The sequence below is a fragment of the Carcharhinus amblyrhynchos genome, chromosome 14 (assembly GCF_965287045.1).
Source record: "Carcharhinus amblyrhynchos chromosome 14, sCarAmb.v2.hapA, whole genome shotgun sequence".
Classification (NCBI taxonomy): Eukaryota; Metazoa; Chordata; class Chondrichthyes; order Carcharhiniformes; family Carcharhinidae; genus Carcharhinus; species Carcharhinus amblyrhynchos.
In genome coordinates, this window is record NC_137337.1 from 48,496,104 (window position 1) to 48,520,770 (window position 24,667).

General features: G+C 38.0%; 2 protein-coding genes across 6 annotated transcripts in view; one reads left to right on the plus strand and one right to left on the minus strand.

Moving 5' to 3' along the window:
* The first annotated feature begins 1,693 nt into the window (after positions 1-1,693).
* On the plus strand, positions 1,694-10,179 carry pax9 (paired box 9). Of its 3 annotated transcripts, none has more exons than XM_080202827.1 (5): positions 1,694-1,790; positions 2,851-3,483; positions 5,312-5,460; positions 7,840-8,062; positions 9,457-10,179. In XM_080202827.1, the coding sequence occupies exons 1-5, from the start codon at positions 1,787-1,789 to the stop codon at positions 9,549-9,551; spliced, it is 1,104 nt and encodes a 367-aa protein (XP_080058953.1). In that variant the 5' UTR covers positions 1,694-1,786; the 3' UTR covers positions 9,552-10,179. The 3 variants fall into 3 exon arrangements, with proteins under 3 accessions (XP_080058953.1, XP_080058954.1, XP_080058955.1); XM_080202828.1 differs by having other exon boundaries at positions 9,460-10,179; XM_080202829.1 differs by having other exon boundaries at positions 7,840-9,547.
* A 97-nt stretch (positions 10,180-10,276) lies between these two features.
* Positions 10,277-24,667, minus strand: part of slc25a21 (solute carrier family 25 member 21) — a 575,948-nt gene continuing 561,557 nt past the window's right edge. For all 3 annotated transcript variants that reach the window (XM_080202830.1, XM_080202832.1, XM_080202831.1), the window contains 4 exons: positions 12,931-13,095; positions 11,601-11,782; positions 10,681-10,733; positions 10,277-10,529 (listed from right to left, as the gene is read on the minus strand). In XM_080202830.1, the coding sequence (XP_080058956.1) occupies positions 10,468-10,529; positions 10,681-10,733; positions 11,601-11,782; positions 12,931-13,095 (462 nt within the window). In that variant the 3' untranslated portion in view covers positions 10,277-10,467. The remainder of the gene's footprint in view (positions 10,530-10,680; positions 10,734-11,600; positions 11,783-12,930; positions 13,096-24,667) is intronic.

The following is a 24,667-nucleotide window of genomic DNA, read 5'->3' on the forward strand; positions in this document are numbered from 1 at the left end:
ACTTATTGGTATACTTTACAAAGATTATTAATGCAAAATACGACGGAAGCTGGAAATCGGAAATAAAACAGGTCTGGCAAAAGAGACGTTCCCCCTCCATAGATGCTGCTGGACCTTTCGAGTGTTTTCAGCATTTTCTGTTTTTATTATCACAATTATTAGTTCGAAATACAATTAGGAATGTTCCTTGATATTTTGATGCAGAAAGCATTTCAAAGAAAAAGATTAAAAACACCTTTACCTCAAAACCATTGCATAGCATGAGCGTTATTTTAGCCACACAACTTTATTGACAGCAAGAACCTACTTGGCGCCTTAAGCATAACATTACCAACTGAATATGGACATCTGACAAAAATATCTGTGCGGAATGAAAGTGAAGCATTTAACTTTTACTTCCAAAGAAACGCATTTGGGATCAAATTTAGGGTTTTAGAGGAATGTTTTGGCTTCAAGAAAAACCTACTTCAAACTTGATTTTGTGGCAGGTTTGGAACATACCGCGAAACATAAACGGTAGGTCGAGATAATACCACTAAGGTAAATAGATACCCTAACAAAATTAAAGTCGTAAATTTCTGCCCTGTTTTAAAATCGTTCACGGCAATAAAACAGTATAAATCCAGGATTGATGTTCCATTTTGTAATTAAGCAAAGACGTTAATGATTATTTTCATTTACCAGAGTAATTTACGCCAATGAGAATAGCACAAAGGTTAAATAGATGAGCAAATTTTTTGTTTAGATTGATAGAATAGACAATGCGTTTTCTAAGACAGTTTAGTGTTGACTCATTATCAACTACATATTGGGTTGTATTTTCGATTTCAAACCGCAGCTTGAAAATAAACACATTTTCTACCTAATAATTAATATTACTAATGCAAGAAACACTTTATTTATGAACTAATCAACCAATAACTCTTCATGTATAAATTACCTACATTTTGTAAACGTCATTAGATATTGACTACCAACAGTTGAACGTAAATTAACTATTTGTAATTATTTATTCTGACCAAAATATATCCCTCCTATTGTAATAAAGAACAATTATTCTGATTACTAATTTACCATTCCAACACTGATGTTCGTCGGTTGTTTAGTTTTATGATGCACGTTATTTCCACAACTTACAAAACATTAGGGCTGGTACTTTACTTTGGAATAACACTATCTACCTGATGGTTTATTTTAAGATGCATTTGATATTTAATTTTCAAAAATCAATAGGTTAACAATTTGTTTATTTTGGAGGGGGGGAAGAAGAACTTACAATGGGAACTTACCGGCTGAATGAACTATTCCGTATTAAATAACAATACTAGTTTGATACAATTTACAATTTATTGAAAGGTTTAAGTAGCATTTCTTTCACATTAACAGTCCACTAGAAGCCACAAGACGTTGGTCAGCCCGATACTAATTTGTATGACCAACTTCCAGGTAGTGTTGCCAGGTCACATCCATCCACCAATCAGGCAATACTATTTCCAATATCCCGCCCAGTACGTCACTGCCACGGGCGTGCCTATGGTGACTGACAGGCAGAGCGTGTAAAATCCATTTCCCATGCTGTGCTTTGAAATGCAGAACCGAACCACCTCTCCCGAGGAAAAGGGAAGCATATTTACTCTATACAAGCTCGTCGGTAACTTCGACGGTGAGATCAGTTATTAGGCAGCACTTACAAGCCGATCCCAGAGCAATTTGAACTTAAAGGGATTTGAATTCTGTTTGGAACGCTTACATATTCAGCAGGAAGTATTGAGGATTACTAACTATCATGGGTAAGTGGTTTCCAAATTTTACATTGCTCTTATCGGAGGCGTAATCAATCATTAAAGTTAGCATTACCAAGCACGAACTTGTGTTTCCACTCTCCTCATACTAATTGAAAAGACATGCTTTAAAATCAAGTTTGTCGCGCCTGGTTCGATGTCTACATGTTGGATGTTTATTTTGTATTTCGAGTAAGTAGACAGAGGTTTGTGAAAAGGGGAAAAAGTGTTTCGATGAATTACACTCTGCGTGGTCATCTATTAAAGAGTAATGAGTTTAATGAGATTATGTTTAGGAGTGTTTGCTGCAAAAATATATTATAATCAAACGGCCCAATTAACAAACGCGGTAAACCGAAAGGAAAGTGAACTGTTTAACATCTAAACACAGCAGTTAAATAATGTCCTGAGTTTCAATTTCTCCTTTACATATGAAAGATAAACGCATTCTGAGGGGAAATAAAATCCAATGTCTAACTTATAGCTTTGCTTTGAATCCCGACTTTAATTAAGACGCTAGCTAACTGTTTAACATCTAATTATTCGAGAAATTAAAACCGTGATACAACGATAAAATTGCAATTCAAAAACAAATAATCTTATGGCAAATATTTATTTACTTGCAATTAAATCCGCAGAGAATAAAATGAGGATTTATAAAACAAACTTACATGAGGTTAATTTAAAAATAAACGGGGCAATTTAAGAGCCTTTCGAATTGAAGTTTCTCTGGATTGAGAAACAAAATCCCGAGGAGATTTATGAAAACGTTAGCGAGAAAGCATGGTGATCTTAGTTTGCTCTGTTCTGTCTATTCTTGGCTGCCTTCGGTTAGGAAACGTCAGGAACCGGGGCAAGAATTAATGTAGGACTTCGAGTCGAATGCAAGCGTTACACTGTGCAGGCCTACACGATGGGTACCCGCTTCAAAAAAGTAATAAAGTGGAGCTTGTCAAAAATTGGTTTACACAACACAAATGCATCCGCTGTCGGGTTAGATGCTGCGTTGTAAGCTGTAACTGTGGTTGACTCTTGACTGAATGCGTCCTCTTGTTTTGTTCCACACCAGAGCCAGCGTTCGGAGAGGTGAATCAGTTAGGAGGCGTATTTGTCAATGGCAGACCACTGCCTAATGCCATTAGACTGCGGATAGTTGAACTGGCCCAGTTGGGGATTCGACCCTGTGATATCAGTAGACAGTTAAGAGTTTCCCACGGCTGTGTCAGTAAGATCCTGGCTCGGTACAATGAGACCGGCTCTATATTGCCCGGTGCGATCGGAGGCAGCAAACCCAGAGTCACAACCCCCACAGTGGTCAAACACATTCGAGCGTACAAGCAGAGGGACCCAGGGATTTTTGCGTGGGAGATCCGAGACAGACTTCTGGCCGATGGGGTGTGCGATAAATACAACGTCCCTTCGGTGAGCTCCATCAGCAGAATCCTGCGGAACAAGATCGGGAACTTGTCCCAGCAGAATCAGTACGAATCGAGCAAGACTCCAGCTCACCCGTCTCCACAATCGGCTCTCCAGTACAATGCCATTTATTCTTACTCCAGTCCCATCACAACGGCCGGGGCAAAAATGCCAACGTCGCCCGGTGTGCCCGCCATCCCAGGACACATGGGAATTCACAGGACCTGGCCTTCCTCACACTCTGTCTCCGACATCCTGGGTATCAGAGCAATCATTGAGCAGCAAGGTAAGCTGCCATAAGGTCATTTCGTTTTTTAAAAAACCGAGCCAATGGAACCACATCAAGTTTTCTTGTTTGAATTTCAGCATTTAAAAACTACTTGTCCCCAGAAATATTAAATAAACCGTTTACTATAAATCCAGCTCACACTGTTTCCCACTCTAGACTTAACTTGCTGTTTGTCGATTTTTCCCGAGGGCCCACCTTTTCCCTTCCTGGAAATTGAGTACGAATTTGCAGAAACCAAGTCGCCTTGTACATTGCTCATTATTCACTCATTTCCGATCAGTAGCTGTTCCACTGACACCCACCAGACCGAAACTTCGCTTTAATTTTAAAGTATTGTTGCGTTTTTTTCAAAAGTACCCATTTATCAGGATGCATTTGAACTCCCTCATAAGAGGGGCTAAGAGAAGATTTGAAAGCTCAATTCTAGTCAATTACACGACTTAAGTACACGTTAACTTTCCTCTAATGCATCCAGTTTTTGTGATCTAAGAACACAAAATACAACTAGGCCGCTTTCCACAGAGAAAAATGTCCACTCTTATTGTCAAACCACATAATTATTTCCTCTCTCTCGGATCGGCTGATTAGAATGGTCTGCTGTTGTACCTTGCAGTTTTTGGAAGTTGGACATTGATTGTATTTATATTTTTCACAAAGATTTGAGAAATAGAAGCGTTTCTCGAGGGCACAGTAAATCGCTTATACAGCTGATTAATGTACTAGGTTGTCAAATAGAGTGCACTATTTTGCTGTTTCTGTGTTATACACATCCGCGTATTTTTCAGGTCAGTTTATTGGAAACCTCCTTGTTGTCCCTCCCCTAAATCACAGCATTATTTTATTTGCACATACGAAACATGTAACACATCACTTGTTGGAAAGTTGTAAAGGAATCCGGGAATGGCCCGAGTTTTATTTAAAACAGATTTTGTTAGTTCTGTCGTTTCATCTTTGCGAAGTAAAAGAGATAACAGCTCTCATTTACGATGGAGCTACCTGAAAAAATTCTTATCGGCTTTAACTGCCAATGTCAGTTTTCTTTTTTGAAACCGTCACGATTACCTATCTTGTTCTGGGACCAAAAGGAAATATATAATTAAAGCTCCAATTGCATTTCCTACATAATAATGTATGGCTTCAGGCTACAATCCAATGCACAAGACCATAAACTGTATTTAAAATTAATTCTGTAGTTGTGATTTTGGGGAAACCGAGTGAAATAGCGGTAGGATGATTGCTGTTCGTTTCCACGGCAGAGCACCATGGATATAAAAGCTAGGATTTGATACGAGCGAAATCAGTTTAAATGAAGCCCGTCACTCATCCTTTAACATTTGTCCAAACATCGGAGCTCGTATAGAGATGTATGATTTGAAAGTTTCTTTTGCAGTAATTGATCTGACAAATTAAAATATATGAATATTTGTAAAATATATTTAGCAAGTTGCTTGCGCGTATGTTTCAAAGCTGGTGACGTTTCAAAATACACTGTTGGGAAATTCGGTTCATTAGAAATAATCCTCAAACTCTAATCGCAAGACAATTTGTGGAAATCTCTGATGTCCAACTGTTGCCTCTCTCATTCATTTAATGTGTAACATGTTCAATATGATCCAGACCGCTGTGGAGTGCAAATCGGACTCGATCGAATCCGATAAGTTTCGCAGTAATGAGTAAATCAGCTGACCAGCAACCTTCATCTGGCCGTCTGCACCAAATTAAAACAAAATGCCGGAATCATAAGGACCGGAAAAGAGAAACAAATATGAAGTCTGCTGCAAGGATTCTGATACAAGTCATGTCATATAAATATTTTTGTTGTTAGGTGCTATTCCCATTAGTGACAGTTCTTCCTACCCCACTAAAGTGGAGGAATGGAGCAGTATAAACAGGAGCCACTTCCAGTCCTCAAACCAGGCTGCAGTGAATGGACTGGACAAGTCCCCATTGGAGCAGGAAGTCAAATACACTCAGGTAATTGTAACTTGCCTTTCCTCTCAACTAGATAAATTACAGCGTTTACCGAACTCCAAACTCCAAAAATAAACACGTTTGAACAATTATTACCTAGCAGTAATTAGTATTTAAATTGCAATGACTTTTACATACTCGGAACCTCCAACTCATTTGTGAAATCATGGACGAGGTAAAATGTAATAGCCATTTTTAAATCAAAAGAGCGAAAAAATCAATTTGGCATTTAAAAAGGGATTCGCTGGGTCGGCGACAAATCGGATTAATATTCAGTGCTCTGGCACATTTGGAAATGTCCAATCTCAAAAGCAGAACAAAAACAAATGTAATAAGCACCTTAAATTTTTGTGTGTCATTTATGTATAATAGTTGTATTGCTAAAGTGTGTGATCAGGATACACGTTTACTGTGATGTGGAGATGCCGGCGTTGGACTGGAATGGGCACAGCAAGAAGTCTCACAACACCAGGTTAAAGTCCAACAGGTTTATTTGGTATCACAAGCTTTCGGAGCACTGCTCCTTTTATTTGGTAGCATAAGCTTTGGGAGCGCTGCTCCGAAAGTTTGCGCCACCAAATAAACCTGTTGGACTTTAACTTGGTGTTGTGAGACTTCTTATTGTGCCACGTTTACGTAACAAGCAATCACTAACAAAGCAAATTTGCAATAAACACCCCATTTTGGGAGAAATAACCAAATTTAGCATCAATTTACAATGAATAGAAACGGTATTTCTATAATCTGATGTCGTGAGCATGGAGAAAGAGTAATGATGCCAAATTGAAACCAATGGATACAAACCCAAATGGTTTTCCTCGTAATTATTTTTCCTTTAAAAAAGAACTCTTTAAAACACGTTAGCAACCTTCACGCCAGTCTGGAGTCATTAACGGTCCAAAAAAAGGACAAAGAAAGATTTGTAAAGCGTAGATGAATACACGATATTTATCTTTGGGGCTGGGGGGGGGGGGGGGGACGGGGAGCGGTAATGACAAGAATTTCGTGCTCAACACGGACAGGTATACCCATCATACTTAGCCTTCCAATACACATCTGAGCAAGAAATTTGCCATGGGTTTTTGAATATTTTATTGTCCCTACTCCAATGCTTCAGTTCAATGGAACTTCTTTTGCTCGAATGAAATATTCTAACAATCACATCCAAACCAGCCACATGAAAATATCGACGTAAAAAATAAAGGGAAAATGCAAGGAGTGATTCCAACCAAACAGCGACAATATAAGAGAGGCACAATAGAATGTGTTTGATGGTGGAAGAAAAATAGTTCTTGAAAGTGAACTGTCCCTAAATATTTCTAAAATAATTTATTTACAATTGAAACAATTACGCTTTTTGTCAACTTGTTTGACCATCTAATTTCTGTAGTAGTGTTAAAATTAATATAGTGCAACTGATCAAACTCGATGTGTCTGCCGTTAAAATGAACTACAACACAACTAATCACATGGTTAATTTTAAAATGTATATAGGATTGAATACATTGATGTTTGTGCGTACATTTCACGTTGGATGCGTACTGGCAGGTTCCGAACTGTAAAGTCAATGCAGTCTTTGGCTATCCATGTGGCTTGCATTATTCTGTTGTTGTACTGTATTATTTTTAATTGTATTTATGCAACAGCACAAATCATACATTTAAACAGATACAAAGGGCAGCACAGGCGCAGCGGCAGTACGTCAGGTTCCGCATTTTTGTTCAACAACACAGCATTCGGAAGCATTGTGTGGGAGCAGTCATCATTGTGCTGTTCACCCCTGTCTTACACTTTGCTTTGTGTATCATTCCGTGAGTCAACTGTTAGGATTCACCAACAACACTCAAACAATTATTGCCCATTATTACGTTAGTCTGTGCACTCATGACTTTTTAATTTGGGGCTCTTTTTGCTGAATATTTTAAACAAATAGTATCTCAGTTTAATCTATTAGTACTGCAATTGGATTACACTTTCCTATATTTTAGCAGTAACAAATGTATATTCATATATAACATCAAGAAATATGTTAATTTTTCAGACGTTACTTCTGATTCCTATCTGTAGAGTAATCTCACTTCAAAATATTACACCCAGTTTTTCAGCCATTAAGATTACCTAATATTTCCAGAGCGGCCTAATTGAAATATTTCATGTACATTATTAAGACTATTATATACAACCTTTTGTTTACATTAAATAAGTCTTTTCAGATTTATCCATAGTGCTAAATTCTCTAAGTTACAAAATATGCTTTCAGTGATTTAATCTTGGTGTGATTGAGTCACACGCTGCAAATATGATAATGAAAGAATATTATTAATTTCAGTTGGTCATTTTTATCATCATTAAATAATGCAATGATCAATTTTTATCTTCCAGGGTCCTAATGGTCTGCCTACAGTTAGCAGTTTTGTCTCTGTCCCAAGTATGGCTCCTTATCCTCCACCCACACAAGTGTCTCCCTATATGACATACAGTGCAGCTGCCTCCAGTTACATGGCAACCCACGGCTGGCAACATGCGGGTGGGAGCACACTACCAACTCACAGTTGTGACCTTCCCACACCACTGCCATTCAAAAGTATTCAAGCAACCAGAGAAGGTAGCCACTCCATTGCAGCCTCTGCATTGTAGTACAATTTATTACTATTCAAAATAGTTTAGTGCCAGCATTGGAACAAATATAGTCCTAAATTTTGATAAACAGACAGGAAGAGATACATATTTTGTGGTAATTTCAGAAACTTCAATTTGCTTACTTTTATTTAATGGGCGATTGGATTCTGGATCTCCATAAAGTGCCAGCCCACCTCCTTACTTTACCACTAACTACAGGGTAACATAACTGACATTTAGAGAACAAGAGCCCCAGGACTGAAACATATTTATGTTCCAGTCCAGAGATGATAAGTGCATAAACTACTTATCATTATGTGGCTGAGATGCTGGGTGGAATCTGAAATAAAAGTGAGTATTTTCATTTGAGTAAGAAAACTCAAATTCTTGCCTTCGCTGAGGTCACACTTCCCAACATTCAATCATAAAGCAGCATCACTTGTAGTGGTGATTGTGGTTTGGACAATCTCAAATTTCTGTTTGAGCAAGGAAGTGTGGTGGCAAGTGCCATGTTAAGGGAGGGTGGCAATATTACTGAAACTAGTGTATGGAACTGTAAAAAAGTGGATTAAAGTTATAATTTCAGAGGGACAAATTTCTAAAACCTCATGTGTTATGGATATGAATACAACTGACTAATTAGTTAAATCTGTCATAAGTACCACAAGTCATTTAAAATTGTAATTTCTTGATTCAAGTTCAGTTCATGGGCTTTTGTTCATTTGCTTATCTCAAATATTTTGCAGAAAAAGGCAGATTATTGGAAGCTATCCAATGTGTCTTTTTTATTCTTTCATTAGATGTGGGTGTCTCTGGCTAGGCCAGCATTTATTGTCCACACCAAATTGCTCAAAAATTAATAGAAAAATATTCTACAAAGTGCTGCATTGTTTTTGAAATATTTGAAGGGAAACAATGTCAAGAGTCTATGAAGAAAAGCCACGTGAACTTTAGCATAATTATTCATAAGTCAATTGAAAATTTGATCCCAGGTGTACCCTTTGCAAAACTAAAAGCAAATACAGATGTGTTTATATATACCATCACCTTCTTCTGTTAAAGGAGTACTATTTAAGTAACTGGATTTGCAGAATGAGGCAAAGTATTGTAATTTAATTATTTGGTAAAGCAATAATTGATGGTAGGGAGGAATAATTATGGAATAGAGACCTTCTTCTTTGTAAATACAAATAAAATGGCAAAATTTATTTTTATACTGTTGTGTAAGGCTTTTCTCCCTGACTGTAAACGTTGGCTTTTTGGAAAACATATTCATCGATGGCAGGATGCCCAGACACTTGAAAAATTGGACATTTATTACTTTATGTACGTACAGTAGAAGGTTCAGTATTTTTTATGAAGGACATTTTCTTTCTTCAGCAGAGGACACAAAGTCAAACAGCCCTCCAAGTAAATCTTCAGGATCCTATGCAGCTTCACAGGGTCAAACACAGCTAGGGTATAAAGTTAGCTAATTGAAGACCTGAACAAAAGTCTTTAAGAAGTTGATCAGAAGGTTCAAGCTTAATGTGAAACCTTTAAATGGACTCAAACCATGGACTTGTAGCATAACCACTGTGAAAATAACTTTTGCTCTAGCTGATGGCTATAGCATTGACCCTACAATTCAGGTGAAATGTCAACATATTTTCCTGACAGTTTCAAGGAAGTTTCTGTTTGAAATGAATGTACATTAGCTCGCTGTGAAGTTTACATCCATGTAAATAATAATTTTTAATTGTAGGTATAATGGTGGTGGTATAAGGTATGAATATAAAATTTATTTAATGACAATTAGTACTTTGTGTAGCAAGTGTCAGTAAATAAGGTCATAAGTACAATTGGGCACCAACAAAAAAGTCTGCACTCCATATAAGGCACAAATAATCTCTCATTCTAGATTGAAACCACAACCTTCGTTTTGCAGTACTTCAAATCTCATGTGCCTGTCACAAAATTGGTTCACTATTCTCACAGTTTCAGCAAAACCTTCAATCAAAGCCATTCTTCCATAAAGTTCAAGGTGGATGTATAAAAAAAGTTAAAGCATTTTAAAAAAGGATGTAAATCAATAGGCTGTACCTGTATATATTTGTAAGAAAGCCTCTTTATTTTTATATCATATCTAAATTAAAAAAGTGTGAATTACAAAATATTTGTTTTATTCAGAAATGTAAAAATTGTTGTACTTGTTAGGTAATCATGTTAAGTTTATTTATTGACATGAGGAAATACTTTTCAATTATATATTGTTTGCTTTGAATACAGGTTCTGATGAATGTCCTCTGAAAAAAAATATTCTGCATGTTTACACAAGTTTATTGAGGGCACTGTAACATGATGTTTCATAAGCAAATACAACTGTTTCAGCAATATTTTGTTCTGTTTGAATCAGAAGTTTTTCTGAAGCCAGGCGAAAGAATATTCATAAACCAACAGCATAACTGCACCTCCTGAAAATAGGCAGGGTTGGAAATAGAAAATAAAACAATCAATTTTACTTAGTAAAGAATTTTTAAAAATTCAAACTATTGAAAACAGTCATAGGTCTTTATTGCTAACAATTTTGGTTAGGGTGTATATAATCATTATGATTGGGATTACCTGGTCCGAGTCGCATGATTTTAGGTGCCAAGCCTTTGTACAATGCAAAGAACCTATCAAATGGAAAATTCATATCTTTGTTAATGTAGGTCACAAAATGCTCCAATGTTCAGTGAGAAATTATGTTTAGCAATGAATAAGTGTGTTATTCAGGCCATCAGCCCCTCCCACCATTGGACTATGAGTTGTCATCATCCTTTGCATTTAGTTTTATTGTGCTCTGAAAATCAGTGTAATTTGTAACTATATACATAATACAAGATAACTGAAAATATGATGGTGAAAGTTGTAATTCAAGGTATTTTTCAAAGTTAACTTTACATAATTCTGATCCAATTTTACATTCAAAATAGCCATGTACCATGGCAGGGTTTTGACACATTAATTACATTTTAGGATAATCTGAGTAATTTGATCCAAAAATAATTATACTTTCCAGGGATTTAGTATGGATTTTCTTAAAATCGTTTTATTTTCCTCTGACATGGAGAAATAAATTACAAAGAATTTGACTTCCTGCAATGAGACACACCACAATGCAAGACACAGGATGTGAACCTCAGAAATTTGGGTCAGTATCTCCATAGAACTCTCGGGGTATAGGGAAGAGCCCTAATCTGTGTGCTGAAGGGGAATGCCTACACCACGTGGGGCAGATTGTAGGCACCTGTTCACCAAACAGGGCCCGTTTCAAGAGGAGGGGTTGTTATGATCCACCCTAAATTAATTATTTGCCATCCCCTTGACTCCACGTATGTGAAGAGTTTATAAATTTAAAAAAGTTGAACAAAGGCCTTTTTGATAGACTCCAGCTGTAGTTACTTTCAATTGTACATTTTACAATGTAGTAATTGTATAAAACATTACTGAAAATGACAATGGTAAAATGATTCAACTTTTAAACTAAAAAGAACTCTTACCCTTCCTCCCTATAGATAGTCTTGATAGTGCTGAAACATGTTCTGTATTTAATCACTCCTGGCTTAGGTTGTGGTCCTTGGATCCTGCTCTTTGCTACATCGAAAGGGATGTTAACACAAGAAGCAATCGTTCCTGACAATAATCCAATTGCAAGTTTCCTTAAGAACTCCATTGCTGGGTCCTAAAAGAAAATATAAACATAAAATTGTTTGAGAAAAAAGAATTACAATTAATCAAAAATCTACATGGCATTCTGTTTTGTTATTCTACCTAAACACATTAAGATTTCCCATACTCAAGCAGACTTTCTTGACAATCATATTGCCTGTGTTTTTACACATGTTCTAAATTGGTGAAACACACATTTCCTCACACAGGATTTATAAACAAAGTTTCTGAAAAAGACTGGCTAGGCATATGGGGATGATTTATATAATTAGGTCTTACAATGTACTTAGTATTACTGTATCAAAACATAAGAAATCCAAGCAACTATATTAGCTAATTGACCAGAATACTTTACAAATGACAGCAACTTCCACCATTAAATCTACCAAAATACTGATTTGTATATGAGATCTCCATATGTTAAAAAAATTTTGATCCCAGTGTCCTGTGTTTTTGTTCTCTTTCCTGCATGCTTTTCTCTTCAGATTTGCTTTCATGTTTAAGTTATCCAGTCTATCAAGAAGTAGAAGTTTCCTGTTATTAACAATCCACATTAGTTCAATTATAGCAGTGACTGAAGTCTCTTGTATTTTTGGAAACCAGCAGCAAATAATTTAATTGACCTAAAGGATTTTTACAGTACATTGCTACTTCAAAATACTGCTAGTTTCAGACTTTTGCTGCATGCAGTGTTATATTTGCACTCTTAGAATGTAGGCACTTCAGTGACGTTTTATGTTCATACATTAAAATCATCACTTTTCCTGCTTATCGTTTGTAATTATTTACACAGGCCCCTCATCCACTACATTTTTATGGACAATGAAATATAATAGTATGTAATAATTTAAATTGCAAATCATTATATTTCAATTAAAGTTAGCCATGACAACTTCTTGGAGGATTATAAAATTAAATGATTGGGACAGAAAAGCTTTGACAGATGGTCAAATGATATGTTCTTCCTGAAGGCCAGTATAATTGGGACACTGTAACAGATGTATTGCCTCAATTTGAATACAAAATTTGCATGAGGAAGTGAGTTGCACTATAGCAAAAGGAACATGAAAATCTATCACTTATGTACACACGAACAACTCCTAGTTTATGAAATTTTTTTCATTATCTAATAATCGCTATTGATTTGGATCAAATAATTACCTCTTTTACAGGGATGATATTTTTCACATTGAAGTAAAATCCAAAGTAGATCATGTTAAATACACCATGTCGTCCTAATGTTGCTGTCAGTCCCTTGTTCAGGCCCTGTAGTCCAAAACCCTGATATCGAATTATTTCACGTGCATAAGCAAACGTGGATGGTTGCTATATTGAAGCAAATATAGTTATTTTTAGGTAAAATAAAAGAATATAGAATATATAATGTCTTCATATCTTCTTAATCCTTCTTAGAGAAGTGACAAATACATAGCAAAACTGATGTTAACTATGAGTCAAATGCAAGATGCAAGCTTTTTAATCAGAGACTTTCCTACAATGTTGGTCATCATGCCAAATCAGAGATCTGAGATAGGTCAGAGCCTGGGACAAGAGAGTGGGAGTTGGAGCATTCAAGATGGGAGGAAGTAAGCATAGCTGGGGGCTGGTGAACAGTAAAAAGCTACCAAATGGTAACAAATGCCAAGCCAAATACCAAGCTAGGTAGTTGAACTGAATAGGAAAGGAAGCAAATGGGCAAGGGAACCATCATGGCAATTAAAACAAAATGACTGTTCGGTACGAACAATGCCAGTCGCTCATTGCAATCCTAATGTTAAATGCAAAATTTCAAATAATTTTAACCATATAATGACCAAAATATAGGCCATAGAATAATGTTGTGAAATATCAGTTTGAAATTCATCTTCTCCATTAATGAGTGGAGCAGTTCTTCTGTTTATTTTAGATACATCAATGCCTCCATTAAAGGAGCAAGGAGCAGAATTTCAGGTGAGCGTATCGAGCATCCATATGCTGGCATCCTAAATTACACCAACTATATCACTAGTTCCTGGAATTCTCATGGGGACTGCCCTGATCATCGACTGTAGCTAAAAGCAAGTTGGTATAAACAATCATTTACACCATTTCTACAGGTCTTTGCATATCTTTTATTTAAATTACAGTAGGAGATTGGGAAAACTAAAAATTCTAGCCCTAGCTTTTTACCAAAGAGGAATTTCAAAGGCTGATTTTCCTGCTCCCCTATTCCTGAATGAAAAGCTGAATCCATTTAAGTGCATTCCATTGGCAATGACCTGAGCTCACCTGTATTTCTGAGTTCAGATGATTGTTCTACATGTGGCCTAAAACAGTCTTACCCTGACAAGACCTTACACTTAGAAATGGAGATGGAATTACATCTGCTCCTGCAAGTCTCAAAGGCATGCTGCAGCAGGAATAGCTGCTGCCTTTGGTACCTTCTGGCAGTTGTCCAAAAACAATATTCAGAAAGCTCCAGTCTGAAGGTACACAACAAAGTTGTAGAAAAAAAAGGTTTTAGACCTCCCTTCTGACTACACCATTCACGTTCTGAATTGAGTGGGCTAAACACAAGATAGACAATTGAATTGAACAAGAAAGGAAGCAAATGGTCAAGGGAACCATAATGGCAATTAAAAAAAATGTTTCGTATGAACAATGCCAGTGGCTCATGGCAATCCTAATGATAAGTGCAAGATTTCAAATAATTTTAACCATATAATGACCAAAATATAGGCCATAGAATTATGTTGTGAAATATTAATTTGAAATTCATCTTCTCCATTATGAATGGAGCAGTTCCTCTGTTTATTTTAGATACATCAATGCCTCCATTAAAGCAGCAAGGAGCAGAATTTCAGATGAGCATATCGAGCATCCATATGCTGGCATCCTAAATCATATCAAGAACTATAATCACAAGTTCCCAGTATCTTTACTGTCTTTCATCTCTTTCCATGAACACAGTGGAAGATGAGATGGAAAAGTCATTGGCGTTCCAACCTATCCTTGTCCCACTGCTGCTCTTTGCCTATGTCTGTTGTTGATACAGCCACTCTGTTTCTCTGTACTTTAGCAAAGATCCAGAAATCCTGGTTCAATGTAAAAGGGGCAAAGATCCAGTTCTGGGTTGATGCTTTTAAAAATTATTTATTAATGGGGTGCAAGCTGGCTAGATTGGCATTTATTACCTATCTCCTAATTGCTATTGTGAAGGTGCTGGTGAGTTACCTCCTTGAACCCGTGCAGTCTGTGTGTGTAGGAACACCCACAACACTGTTAGGAAGGGAGTTCCAGGATTTTGACTCAGCAATAGTGAAGAAGCAGTGATTTATTTACAAGTCAGGATGGTTTGTGGTTTGGAATGGAGCTTGGGAAGTGGTGCTGTTCCCATGTACCTGCTGTCTTCGTTCTTTGAGGTGGTTGAGGTCACAGGTTCAAAAGGTGCTGATAAAAGAGCTTTGATGAATTGTTACAGTGCCTCGTGTATATAGTACATATTACTGCCATTGTGCTTCATTAGTGGATGGAGTGAACATTGAAGGTGGTGGATGAGGTGCCATCAAGTGGGCTGCTTTGTCCTGGAACTTTTTAAGTGTTGTTGGAGCTGCAATAATCCAGGTAAAAGGAGAGTGTTACCTCATACTCTTAACTCGTGCCTTGTCGGTAGTTGACAGGGTTTGGGAATTCAGAAGGTGAGTTAGTCTCTGCAGAATTCTCAGTCCCTGACCTGCTGTTGTAGCCAGAGTTCTTTTTAGGTTGTTCGAGTTCAGTTTCTGGTCAATGGTAAACCCCCCAGATATTGATAGTAGGAATTTCAATGATGGAAATGCCATGTGACTTCAAGGAACCCACAGTCAACGTTTTTCTCCTGCCTGTATACCAGCGTGGTGGGTCTGTCCTACTGGTGGGTCAGGACATACTGAGATAATAGTGGTTTCTGGGACATTGTAAGGCACGATTCTATGAGTATGACTATGTCAGGCTGTTGCTATCATGTCTTTTAGACAGCTCTCCCAGTTTTGGCACAAGCCCCCAGATGTTAGTAAGAAGGACTCTATAGGGCTGGGTTTATCACAGTCACTTCCAGTGCCTAGACTGATGCTGGATGATTCATCCGGTTTCATTCCCTTTAGATTTTGATGCAACTGAGTGGTTTGCTAGTCCACTTCAGAGGTCAGTTAAAAGTCAACCACATTACTGTATTACATTTGTAAGCAAGAACTAAGCATTTTTTGGAACATTGGGGTGAAAACTCAGCCTCATGAATTCTGCTGTGAAAACATTAACGTGGGACTCATTTGTTAATAAATAAACATGATGTGATACTGAATAGAAGGTCTAGATTCAGGCCAGGCTGATTTAGCTATTGTAAACTTGGGCAGGCTTAGGAGAGAAAGTCGTTAAAGTTTTCTTATTGATTCAGTTACCTTTCGAACCCTGGAACTGTGGGATTTAGGTTATCTGTGCTGCCCACTATGATTAAATATGAATATACAAAAAACAGGATGAGAAAAGATTGCCATTTCTAGCACTGCTCACTCAATTCAATAAGCTTTATCACCCTGTATTGAGATCTCCCTAATGGGAGTAATTTTAATGGTCAAGGAAGGCAAAAGCACAGAGTAAGAAACTATTGACCATCTCAGGAAAAGTCTATCAAGGTTCCTTTGGATTCCATTAGGCAATTAAACAAGTTCCAGGACATTATGGTTGCCTATGACGTATCATAAATGAACTTAACTCATCCTCCCTGAATAGTATGTCAGTCCCAGTAAGTCTATGTTTGCAGGTTTCACTAACAGTAATTGTTAAATGCCCTAGTGCCCTGAAAGCAGCAGGCTTGCTGGCTCAGGTGTTGGTTTACAAGGTCTGCTATATAGGATTAATCTTTCATCATTAGGCATTATGGAGGTATCTCAATTCCAAAGATAGGCCATTTATCTCTTCCAAACGGATAAGCCACGGTAGGTCATGAAGCAACTAACCATCCTTTTCTAATCCTGTCAAGCTACATGTGTGATACCAGAGGACTGAAGATAGCAAACGTTGTATCATTGTTTTGAGAGTGTGACCAAGTAATGACAGACCTAACCGAACCTAAATGGTGGGAAAAGCATTGGAAAAAATTCTCAAGGACAGGGTAAATCTTCAAGGAATAATCAAAGACAGCAGATTTGTTATGAGGAGGTCATATTTGATGAATGATTGAGTTTTTTTGAGGAGTTAACGAGGAGAGTTGATGGGGATGATGGCACTCGATGTAGTATTTATGGATTCTAACAAGGGTTCTGATTAGGTCTTGAGTAGTAGTCTCATCATAAACGTTGAAATCGATTTGATCCCAGACAAAGTGGCTCACTGAATTCAAAATTAGCTCAGGGACAAGAAGCAAAGGACAACGGTCGACAAGTGGTTTTATGGTTGGAAGGCTTTTTCCAATGGGGTTCTGCAGTGCTCAGAAGACACAAGAAGTTAATAATTATTACACAAATTGGTTTGTGACTAATAATGAAGAAGAAAGCTGTCAACTTTAAGACAAAAATCAATGAACTAATCAGGTGGGCAGAACACTGGAAATCAGAATTCAAATTGGAAAAGTGTTGGATAATGCATCTTGGCAAGGCTAACAAGGCAAGGGAATACACAATGAATGATAGGATACTGAGAAGTGTGGGAACAGAGGGATCTTGTAGTGCATGTTCACAGAATGTGGCTGGACATTTAGATAAAATGATCAAGAAGGCATGTAGGATGCCTACATTTATTAGCCAAAATGTAAATACAACAGCAATGAGATTATGCCGCAACTGAAAAAACGCACTAGATAAGCCACAACTGGAGTCCTGCATATGGTTTTGGCCATCACAGTATGTACTAGAGACAGTACACAGGACATTTATGCGGATGTTGCTTGGACTTGAGAATTTTAGTTATGAGAAAAGATCAGATAGACTAGTGTTTTCTTTGGAACAGAGGAGTCTGAGGGGAGGCCAAATTGAAGTGTATAAAATTATGCAAGATTGAGATAGGAGAGGAAAGCCATATTCTCCTTGGTTGAAGGGACCATAACCAGAGATCATAGATTTAGGGTAAAATGTAGGCTGTTTAAAGAGGGAGTTTCCAAAGGTTGGTGGAAATTTGAAATTCATTGGCAGAAAGGGTAATAGAAGCAGAAACTCTCATAAAAAGTCCTTAGATATGCACTTGAAGTGGTGTTACCTAGAAGGCTATGTACCCCAAGAGAACTGCAAAGTGGGATTAGACTGGATGACAACTTGTTGGCTGATAAGGACGCAATAGGCTGAATATTCACCTTCTTTGTTGCAGATTATGATTTAGTGATCCTATGAACTGTGGTTCTATGTTTCTGACCTTGTTGGGTGCCAGGAATTCTTATGAGTAACAGGCTGAGCAACATAAATAACCATGGAGTATACAAATCCATTTCCACTATCTTCCTGACCATAGAGGTCATGATACTAACTAGTAAGCCAGAGATACAGCCTAATGCAGTCCAAAAACACAAGTTCAAATCCGAGCATAGCATGTGGAGAATTTTAAAAATCAGTTAATTAATTAATTCTGGAATAAAATACATATATCAGTAATGGTGACCAAGAAACTATTGGATTGCTGTAAAAACCCATCTGATTCATTCATGTAGTTCAGAGAAGGAAATCTTCTGTCCTGACCTGTTTTTGCAGATTACTAACTCTCGCCATCAATTGAAAAGCGCTAAGAATGTTGCATACATGTACTCAGCCCACATGGAAGTTTAACTGTTTCTGATGCCTTTTTGTTCCGAGAACAGCAGGAGTATTGGTGTAGTTTTAACAAGTTGCTTTAAATACAGACTGGGTGACTACTTTGAGAAGCAGCTTCACTCAGTCCGCAAGCATGACCACAACCTTCTTGTTGCTTGCCATTTCAAATCACCATCTTGCTCTCATGCCCACAGTTTCATCCTTGGCCTGCTGCAATATTGCAGTGAAGCCCAACACAAACTGGAAGCGAAACACCTTATCATCCAATTATGGGTGAGACAGACAGAGTTTTATTTGGTAAGGGAATCAAGGATTATTGGGTTAAGGCAAGAAAATGGAGTTGAGGATTAACATGTCAGCTCAGTCATGATTTTACTGAAGGCAGTGGTGTAGTGGTATTGTTGTTGGACTAGTAATCTAGAGACCCAGGGTAATGTTCTGGGGACCCGGGTTCAAATCTTGCCATGGCAGATAGTAGAATTTGAATTCAACAAAAATCTGGAATTAAAAGTCTAACAATGACCATTAAATCATTATTGACTATTGACAAAACCCATTTAGTTCACTAATGTTCTTTATGGAAGGAAATCTATTGTTCATACCTGATCTGGCTCACATGTGACTCCAGATCCACAGTTGACTTTTAAATGCTCTAATGAGATGGCAATAAATGCTGACCCAGCCAGTGACTTGATTGGGCCTACTTCTTACTGTCTTATGACCTCTGGTTACGAGGGGCAGTCAGATAGAGAGAAGGTGAGGTTTAGAAAATAAATTCCTGCACTTAGGGCCCAGGCAGTTGGCACAAAAAGACACAGCCATGAAAGGTGGAGCATGGACGCATGGGTGGGGTGGGGCTTTAAGTGAGACAGACACTTAAGTGAGTGGTCCACATACATGTGGAAATTAATGTTGAATTTTCAGATCATATCACCAGGGGGTAGCATATGAATGATGAATAAAAGGGCTAAGAATAAATCCTTGAACCCTAGAAGTAACAGAGCAAGATGGGAAGAGATACCACTGTAGGTGGCTCTCAATTAGATAGATAGGAGTGGAACAAAAGTAGAGCACTAGAATAATGGAGGAGATGTTCCAGAGGAGGATGATGTGGTCAACTATATCGAGAACTGCAGAAAAACTGAGGTGGATGAGAAGGAGTAGTTTATTATGGTCATAGTCCAAAATTATTTCATTTGTGATTTTAACAAGACATGTTTCACCAGTGTTGCCAGGCCAGAAACCTGATTTGAGGAACTCAAACATGGAATTGTGCAGAAATCAGGCATGGATTTGGAAAGTGACCGTATGTTCAAGGACTTAAGAGGGGAAAGAAAGATCAGAAATACCTGGGGTGAAGAGGAGATTTTTTTCAGGAGAGGAGTGATGACAGGAAATTTGTTTGAGGGAGCGTGGTACTTGAGGAAGGGGAATTTTCAACAATAGCAACTAACATGGGGTTCAATAAGGGAAGTTGTATGAACAGTTTGTTTGGAATAGGATTAAGGGAGCTGCAGTTGAATCTCATGAACAAGATAAGTTTAGAGAGAGCAGCGCAGGAGATGGGCTGAGGACTGGAGAAAGATTTGATTTCAGGGCTAGGGTAATGCAGCATTATGGGGTTATCTGTCTTGTAGGGGTAACAGACAGACCTGACAACAAATTGTTAAACCAATTGTTCAACAAAGATGTTTGGATCTGCTTCATTTGGACATGAGGGAGTAAAACAGGCATATAGCAATCGAGCAAACATCGTTATTTCATTCACAAATTTAATTATTATAGCGTTGGTGCCTCCTCAGGGCAATTTTAAAAAGCAATAAAAGGCCAGTACATGCTGGTAAACATACCGCCAGATTTCATCCTCATAACCTCCTATTAATCACTTTGTTTAGGCATAAAAACTCCCAAGCTTTATTCTATGTCCTCAGTAATATCACAATGTACAAAATGGTTTTCTAGAACAGTCTATGGAGCAACCAACTAGAGAATGGGTTATTTTAGATTTGGTATTGTGCAATCGTGTAATTAATCATCACGCATTGGAGCTTCGAGGGAAAAGTGACCATAATATGTCAAAATTTTACATTACATTTGTAAGTAATATAATTCAATCTGATGCTCAGGTCTTAAATCTAAACAGAGAAATCTATGGAAGTGTGAGGTGCAAGTTGGCTGAGGTAGGTTGGAAAACTACATTAAAAGATGGTAGATAGGCACAGGCCAACATTTAAAGACTTAATGCATGGTTTACAACAAACTTACATTCCTTTGAGGCACAAAAAACAACAGGAAAGCTGATCCAACTATGATGAGCAAGAGAAGGTTGAGATTGTACTGGATCAAAGAAGAGGCTTATAAAGTTGTTAAAAAACATAGTAAGCCTGATGATTGGGAGCATTTTTGATTTCAGAAAAGGAGGACCAAGAAACTGGTCAAGAAAGGGAAAATAGAATATTTAAGTAAACTAGTGAGAAACATAAAAATGGGCTGTAAATGCTTCTATGGTTATGTAAAAAGGAAAAGACTAGCAAAGACAAATATGGGCCCACTACAGGCAGAGACAGGAGCATTTATAAGGAATAAAGAAATGGCAAAGAAACTAATCAAACTTAAATTATAAAAAAACAGAAAATGCTGGATAGACTCAGCAAGTGTGGTAGCACCTGTGGAGAGAGAAACAGAGTTAACATTTTGAGTCCATATGACCCAGAAGAGGTTCACAAGAATGATCCTGGGGATGAAAAGCTGGACGAATGAGGAGTGTTTGAGGACTCTGGGTCTGTACTCAATGGAGATGAAAAACTATGCATCCTAACAAAACCATGGCTGTGTTGTGTAGACTTGAGCTGCAGAATTAGCCTCGTACCTAGCTAAGCTGTTCCAGTTCAATTACAATACGGGAATCTAAATATAATGTGGAAAATTGCTCAGCTATGTTCTATCCAAAAAGCAGGATAAATCCTATCCAGCCAATTATTGCTGCATTAGCCTACTGTCAATCATCAGCAAAGGGATGGTGGATAATGCTATTATTGGTAATGCTATCAAGTAGCACCTACTCACCAATTAATAATATTCAGTTTAAGTTTTACCCAGACCACTTGGTTCAGGTCTCATTACAATCTTGGTGTGAACATGGACAAAAGAACTGTACTCCAGAGGCAAGAGTGACTGCTCTTGACATTAAAGCAGCATTTGATCAAATCTAGCATCAAGGACCCCAAGAAAAATTGAAGTCACTGGGAATCAGGAGGACAATAATCTATTGGATAGAGTCATAACTAACACAAAGAAGAATGGTGGTTGTTTTTGGAAGTCCCATTTCTGATGAAAATGCATTGATCGGAAATGTTAATTCTGTTTCTCTTTCCACAGATGATAATTAATTTGCTGAGTGTTTCCTGTATTTCATGTTTCCATTTCAGATTTCCAGCAACCACATTATCTGGCACTTCCATTGGGTTTAATTCACTGCCACTTCTCTTGAGAAGTTGAGATTTTTCTGTTCAGGATAGCATGGTGGCACAGTGGTTAGCACTGCTGCCTCACAGTGCTAGGGACCTGTGTTCAATTCCTGGCTTGGGTCACTGTCTGTCACACCGTAACGCAGGTGTCCTAAGGTGAGCTCAGGGAAGACAGAAACCTCCCATGGAGCAGAAGGGCAAAAGCTTGCTTGATGTTGATTTTCAGAATGAACACCGACCGTGAAAGCACAGCCTCATGACCCTTCTGACCTTTTGGGTTTTAAACAGGAGGTGTCAGAAAAGTTACATTCTCCTCGTGTCTGTGTGGGTTTCCTCTGTGTCCTCCAGTTTCTTCTCACAGTCTGAAAGACATGCTGGTTAGGAGAACTGGCTATGCTAAATTCTCCCTCAGTGTATCCGAACAGGTGCTGGAGTGTGGCAATTAGGGGATTTTCACAGTAATTTCATTGCAGAGTCAATGTAATCCTACTTGTGACATACATAAATAAATGAATCAGAGTTGAGAAGATTAAGGGGAGATTTGATAAAAGTGTTCAAAATCATGAATAGTTTTGGTAGAGTAAATAAAGACATTTAGTGATAGAAGGAGTACATAGTTTTAAGGAGATTGGTAAAGAATCAGAAGTGGCGTAAGGAAAACATTTATAAAGGGAGTTGTTATTTTTGTGATGTGCAATTTTTAAAATTTATTCAGCTGAGGGATGGAGGCATCATTGGCCAGGCCAGCATTTATTGCCCATTCTTAATTTTGCTTGAGAAGGTAGTGGTGAGCTGTCTTCTTGAACCATGTAGTGTAGATACACCCACGATGCTGTTAGGGAGGGAGTTCTAGAATTTTGACTCAGCAATATATGAACTACATACAACTTAATGCAGACCACTTGGCCCCTCAAGTCTGCTCAATCATTCAATAAGATCATGATGATCTGATTGTAACCTCAACCCCACATTCCTGTCCAGTCCCAATAAATTACTACCCACTACTAAATTAAGAATCTATGTCACTCTGCCTTAAAAAGATTCTATTTCCTTTTCCATTTGAGGAAGAGAATTCCAAAGGCTCATGGCCCTCTGACAGAATAAAATTCTCTTCGTCTCCATCTTAAATGAGTGGCTGCTTATTTTTAAACAGTAAGGTCTAGTTCTAGATTCTCCAAGAAGAAGTAGCCTCTCCATATCCATTCTTTCAATATCCTTCAGGGTCTCAAAGGTTTTGATCAAGTTGTCTCTTACTCTTCTCGTCTCTAAGCTAACCTCTCTATCCTTTCCTCGTAAGACAAACTACCCATTCCAAGTTTTTGTCAAGTAAACTTAGTCAGTGACAGTGAAGAAATGGAGATATATTTCCAAATCAGGATGGTGAGTGGCTTGGAGGGAACTTTCATCCTCTGAAGAGGATGTTTCTGCTATTCTTGTCCTTCCAGATGGTAGTGGTTGTGGATTCAGAATGTGTTGCCTAAGGAGCCTTGATGAGTTCCTGAAGTGCATCTTGTAAATGGTACACACGCTGCCACTGTGTCAGTGGTGGAGGGACTGAATGTTTGTTAAAGGGCTATTTTGTCTTGGATTGTGTCCAGCTTCTTGAGCGTTGTTGGAGTTGTACTCCTTGAGGCAAATGGAGCGTATTCCAGCACACTCTTGACTTGTTGGACAGCTTTTGGGGAGTCAGGGGGTGAGCTACTTACCATAATATTCATAGCTTCTGACCTACTCTTGTCACCATAATATTTATATGGTTGGTCCATTTCTGCTTCCGGTCAATGGTAAGCCCAGGGATGTTGGTAGTGGGGGATTCAGTGATTGTAACAGCATTAAATATTAAGGTGTGATGGTTAGATTATCTCTTGTTGGAAATGATCATTGTCTGGAATTTTCATGACATAAATGTTACTTGCCACTTTTCGCCCTTGCCTCTATATTGTTTAGGTCCTGCTGCATTTGGACATGGACTGCTTCAGTATCTGAGTCATAAGTGGTGCTGGTGCTGAACATTGTGCAATCATCAGCAAGCACCCCCACTTCTGGCATTATGATGGAAATTCATTGACAAAGCGGCTGAAGGTGGATAGGCCCAGGGCCAAGGACACTACCCTGAAGAACTCCTTCAGTAACTCCTGGAACTGAGATGTTTGACCTCCAACCACCACAATCATCTTCCTTTGTGCTAGGTATGACTCCATCCAGCATCCCTGATTCCCACTTATTCCAGCTTTGCTAAGGTTCTTTGATGTCACGTGGTGAAATGCTGCTTTGATGTCAAGGACAGTCATTCTCACTGCCAATTATATACAAAAGTAAAAATGAACACAAAATATATTCGCAGCTACCAGCCATTTATTTAACCACCTTTATAATCTGTCCTGAGATACCTTTCAAAGATCTTTTTTCTGTTCAAGTGTTCACTGTCTCTGAGCATAACTTTAAAAATGCTATCACTATTGTTTTCCACTAATCTTTCGGCAATTCCATCTTAGTTTTCTTTATGCTATAGCTCCCTCACAATCATTCAAATTGTTCATACATGAAAATGATCTTTAGGATGGGAAGTTCAAGTCTGCTGGTGAACATAGAACCATATCCATAAACAAGCCATTGCGTTGGTCGAAAACAGGAGAATATTTGTCATGGCGGGAAGAACTGCTGTAACAGAAATGATTCTTT

Bases quoted from the DNA above. Each gene is read 5' to 3' on its own strand.
- pax9 (XM_080202827.1), top strand. The intron at 3,484-5,311 runs GTAAGCTGCCAT...TTTTGTTGTTAG, and splicing joins AGCAATCATTGAGCAGCAAG to GTGCTATTCCCATTAGTGAC. The intron at 8,063-9,456 runs GTAGCCACTCCA...TTCTTTCTTCAG, and splicing joins TATTCAAGCAACCAGAGAAG to CAGAGGACACAAAGTCAAAC.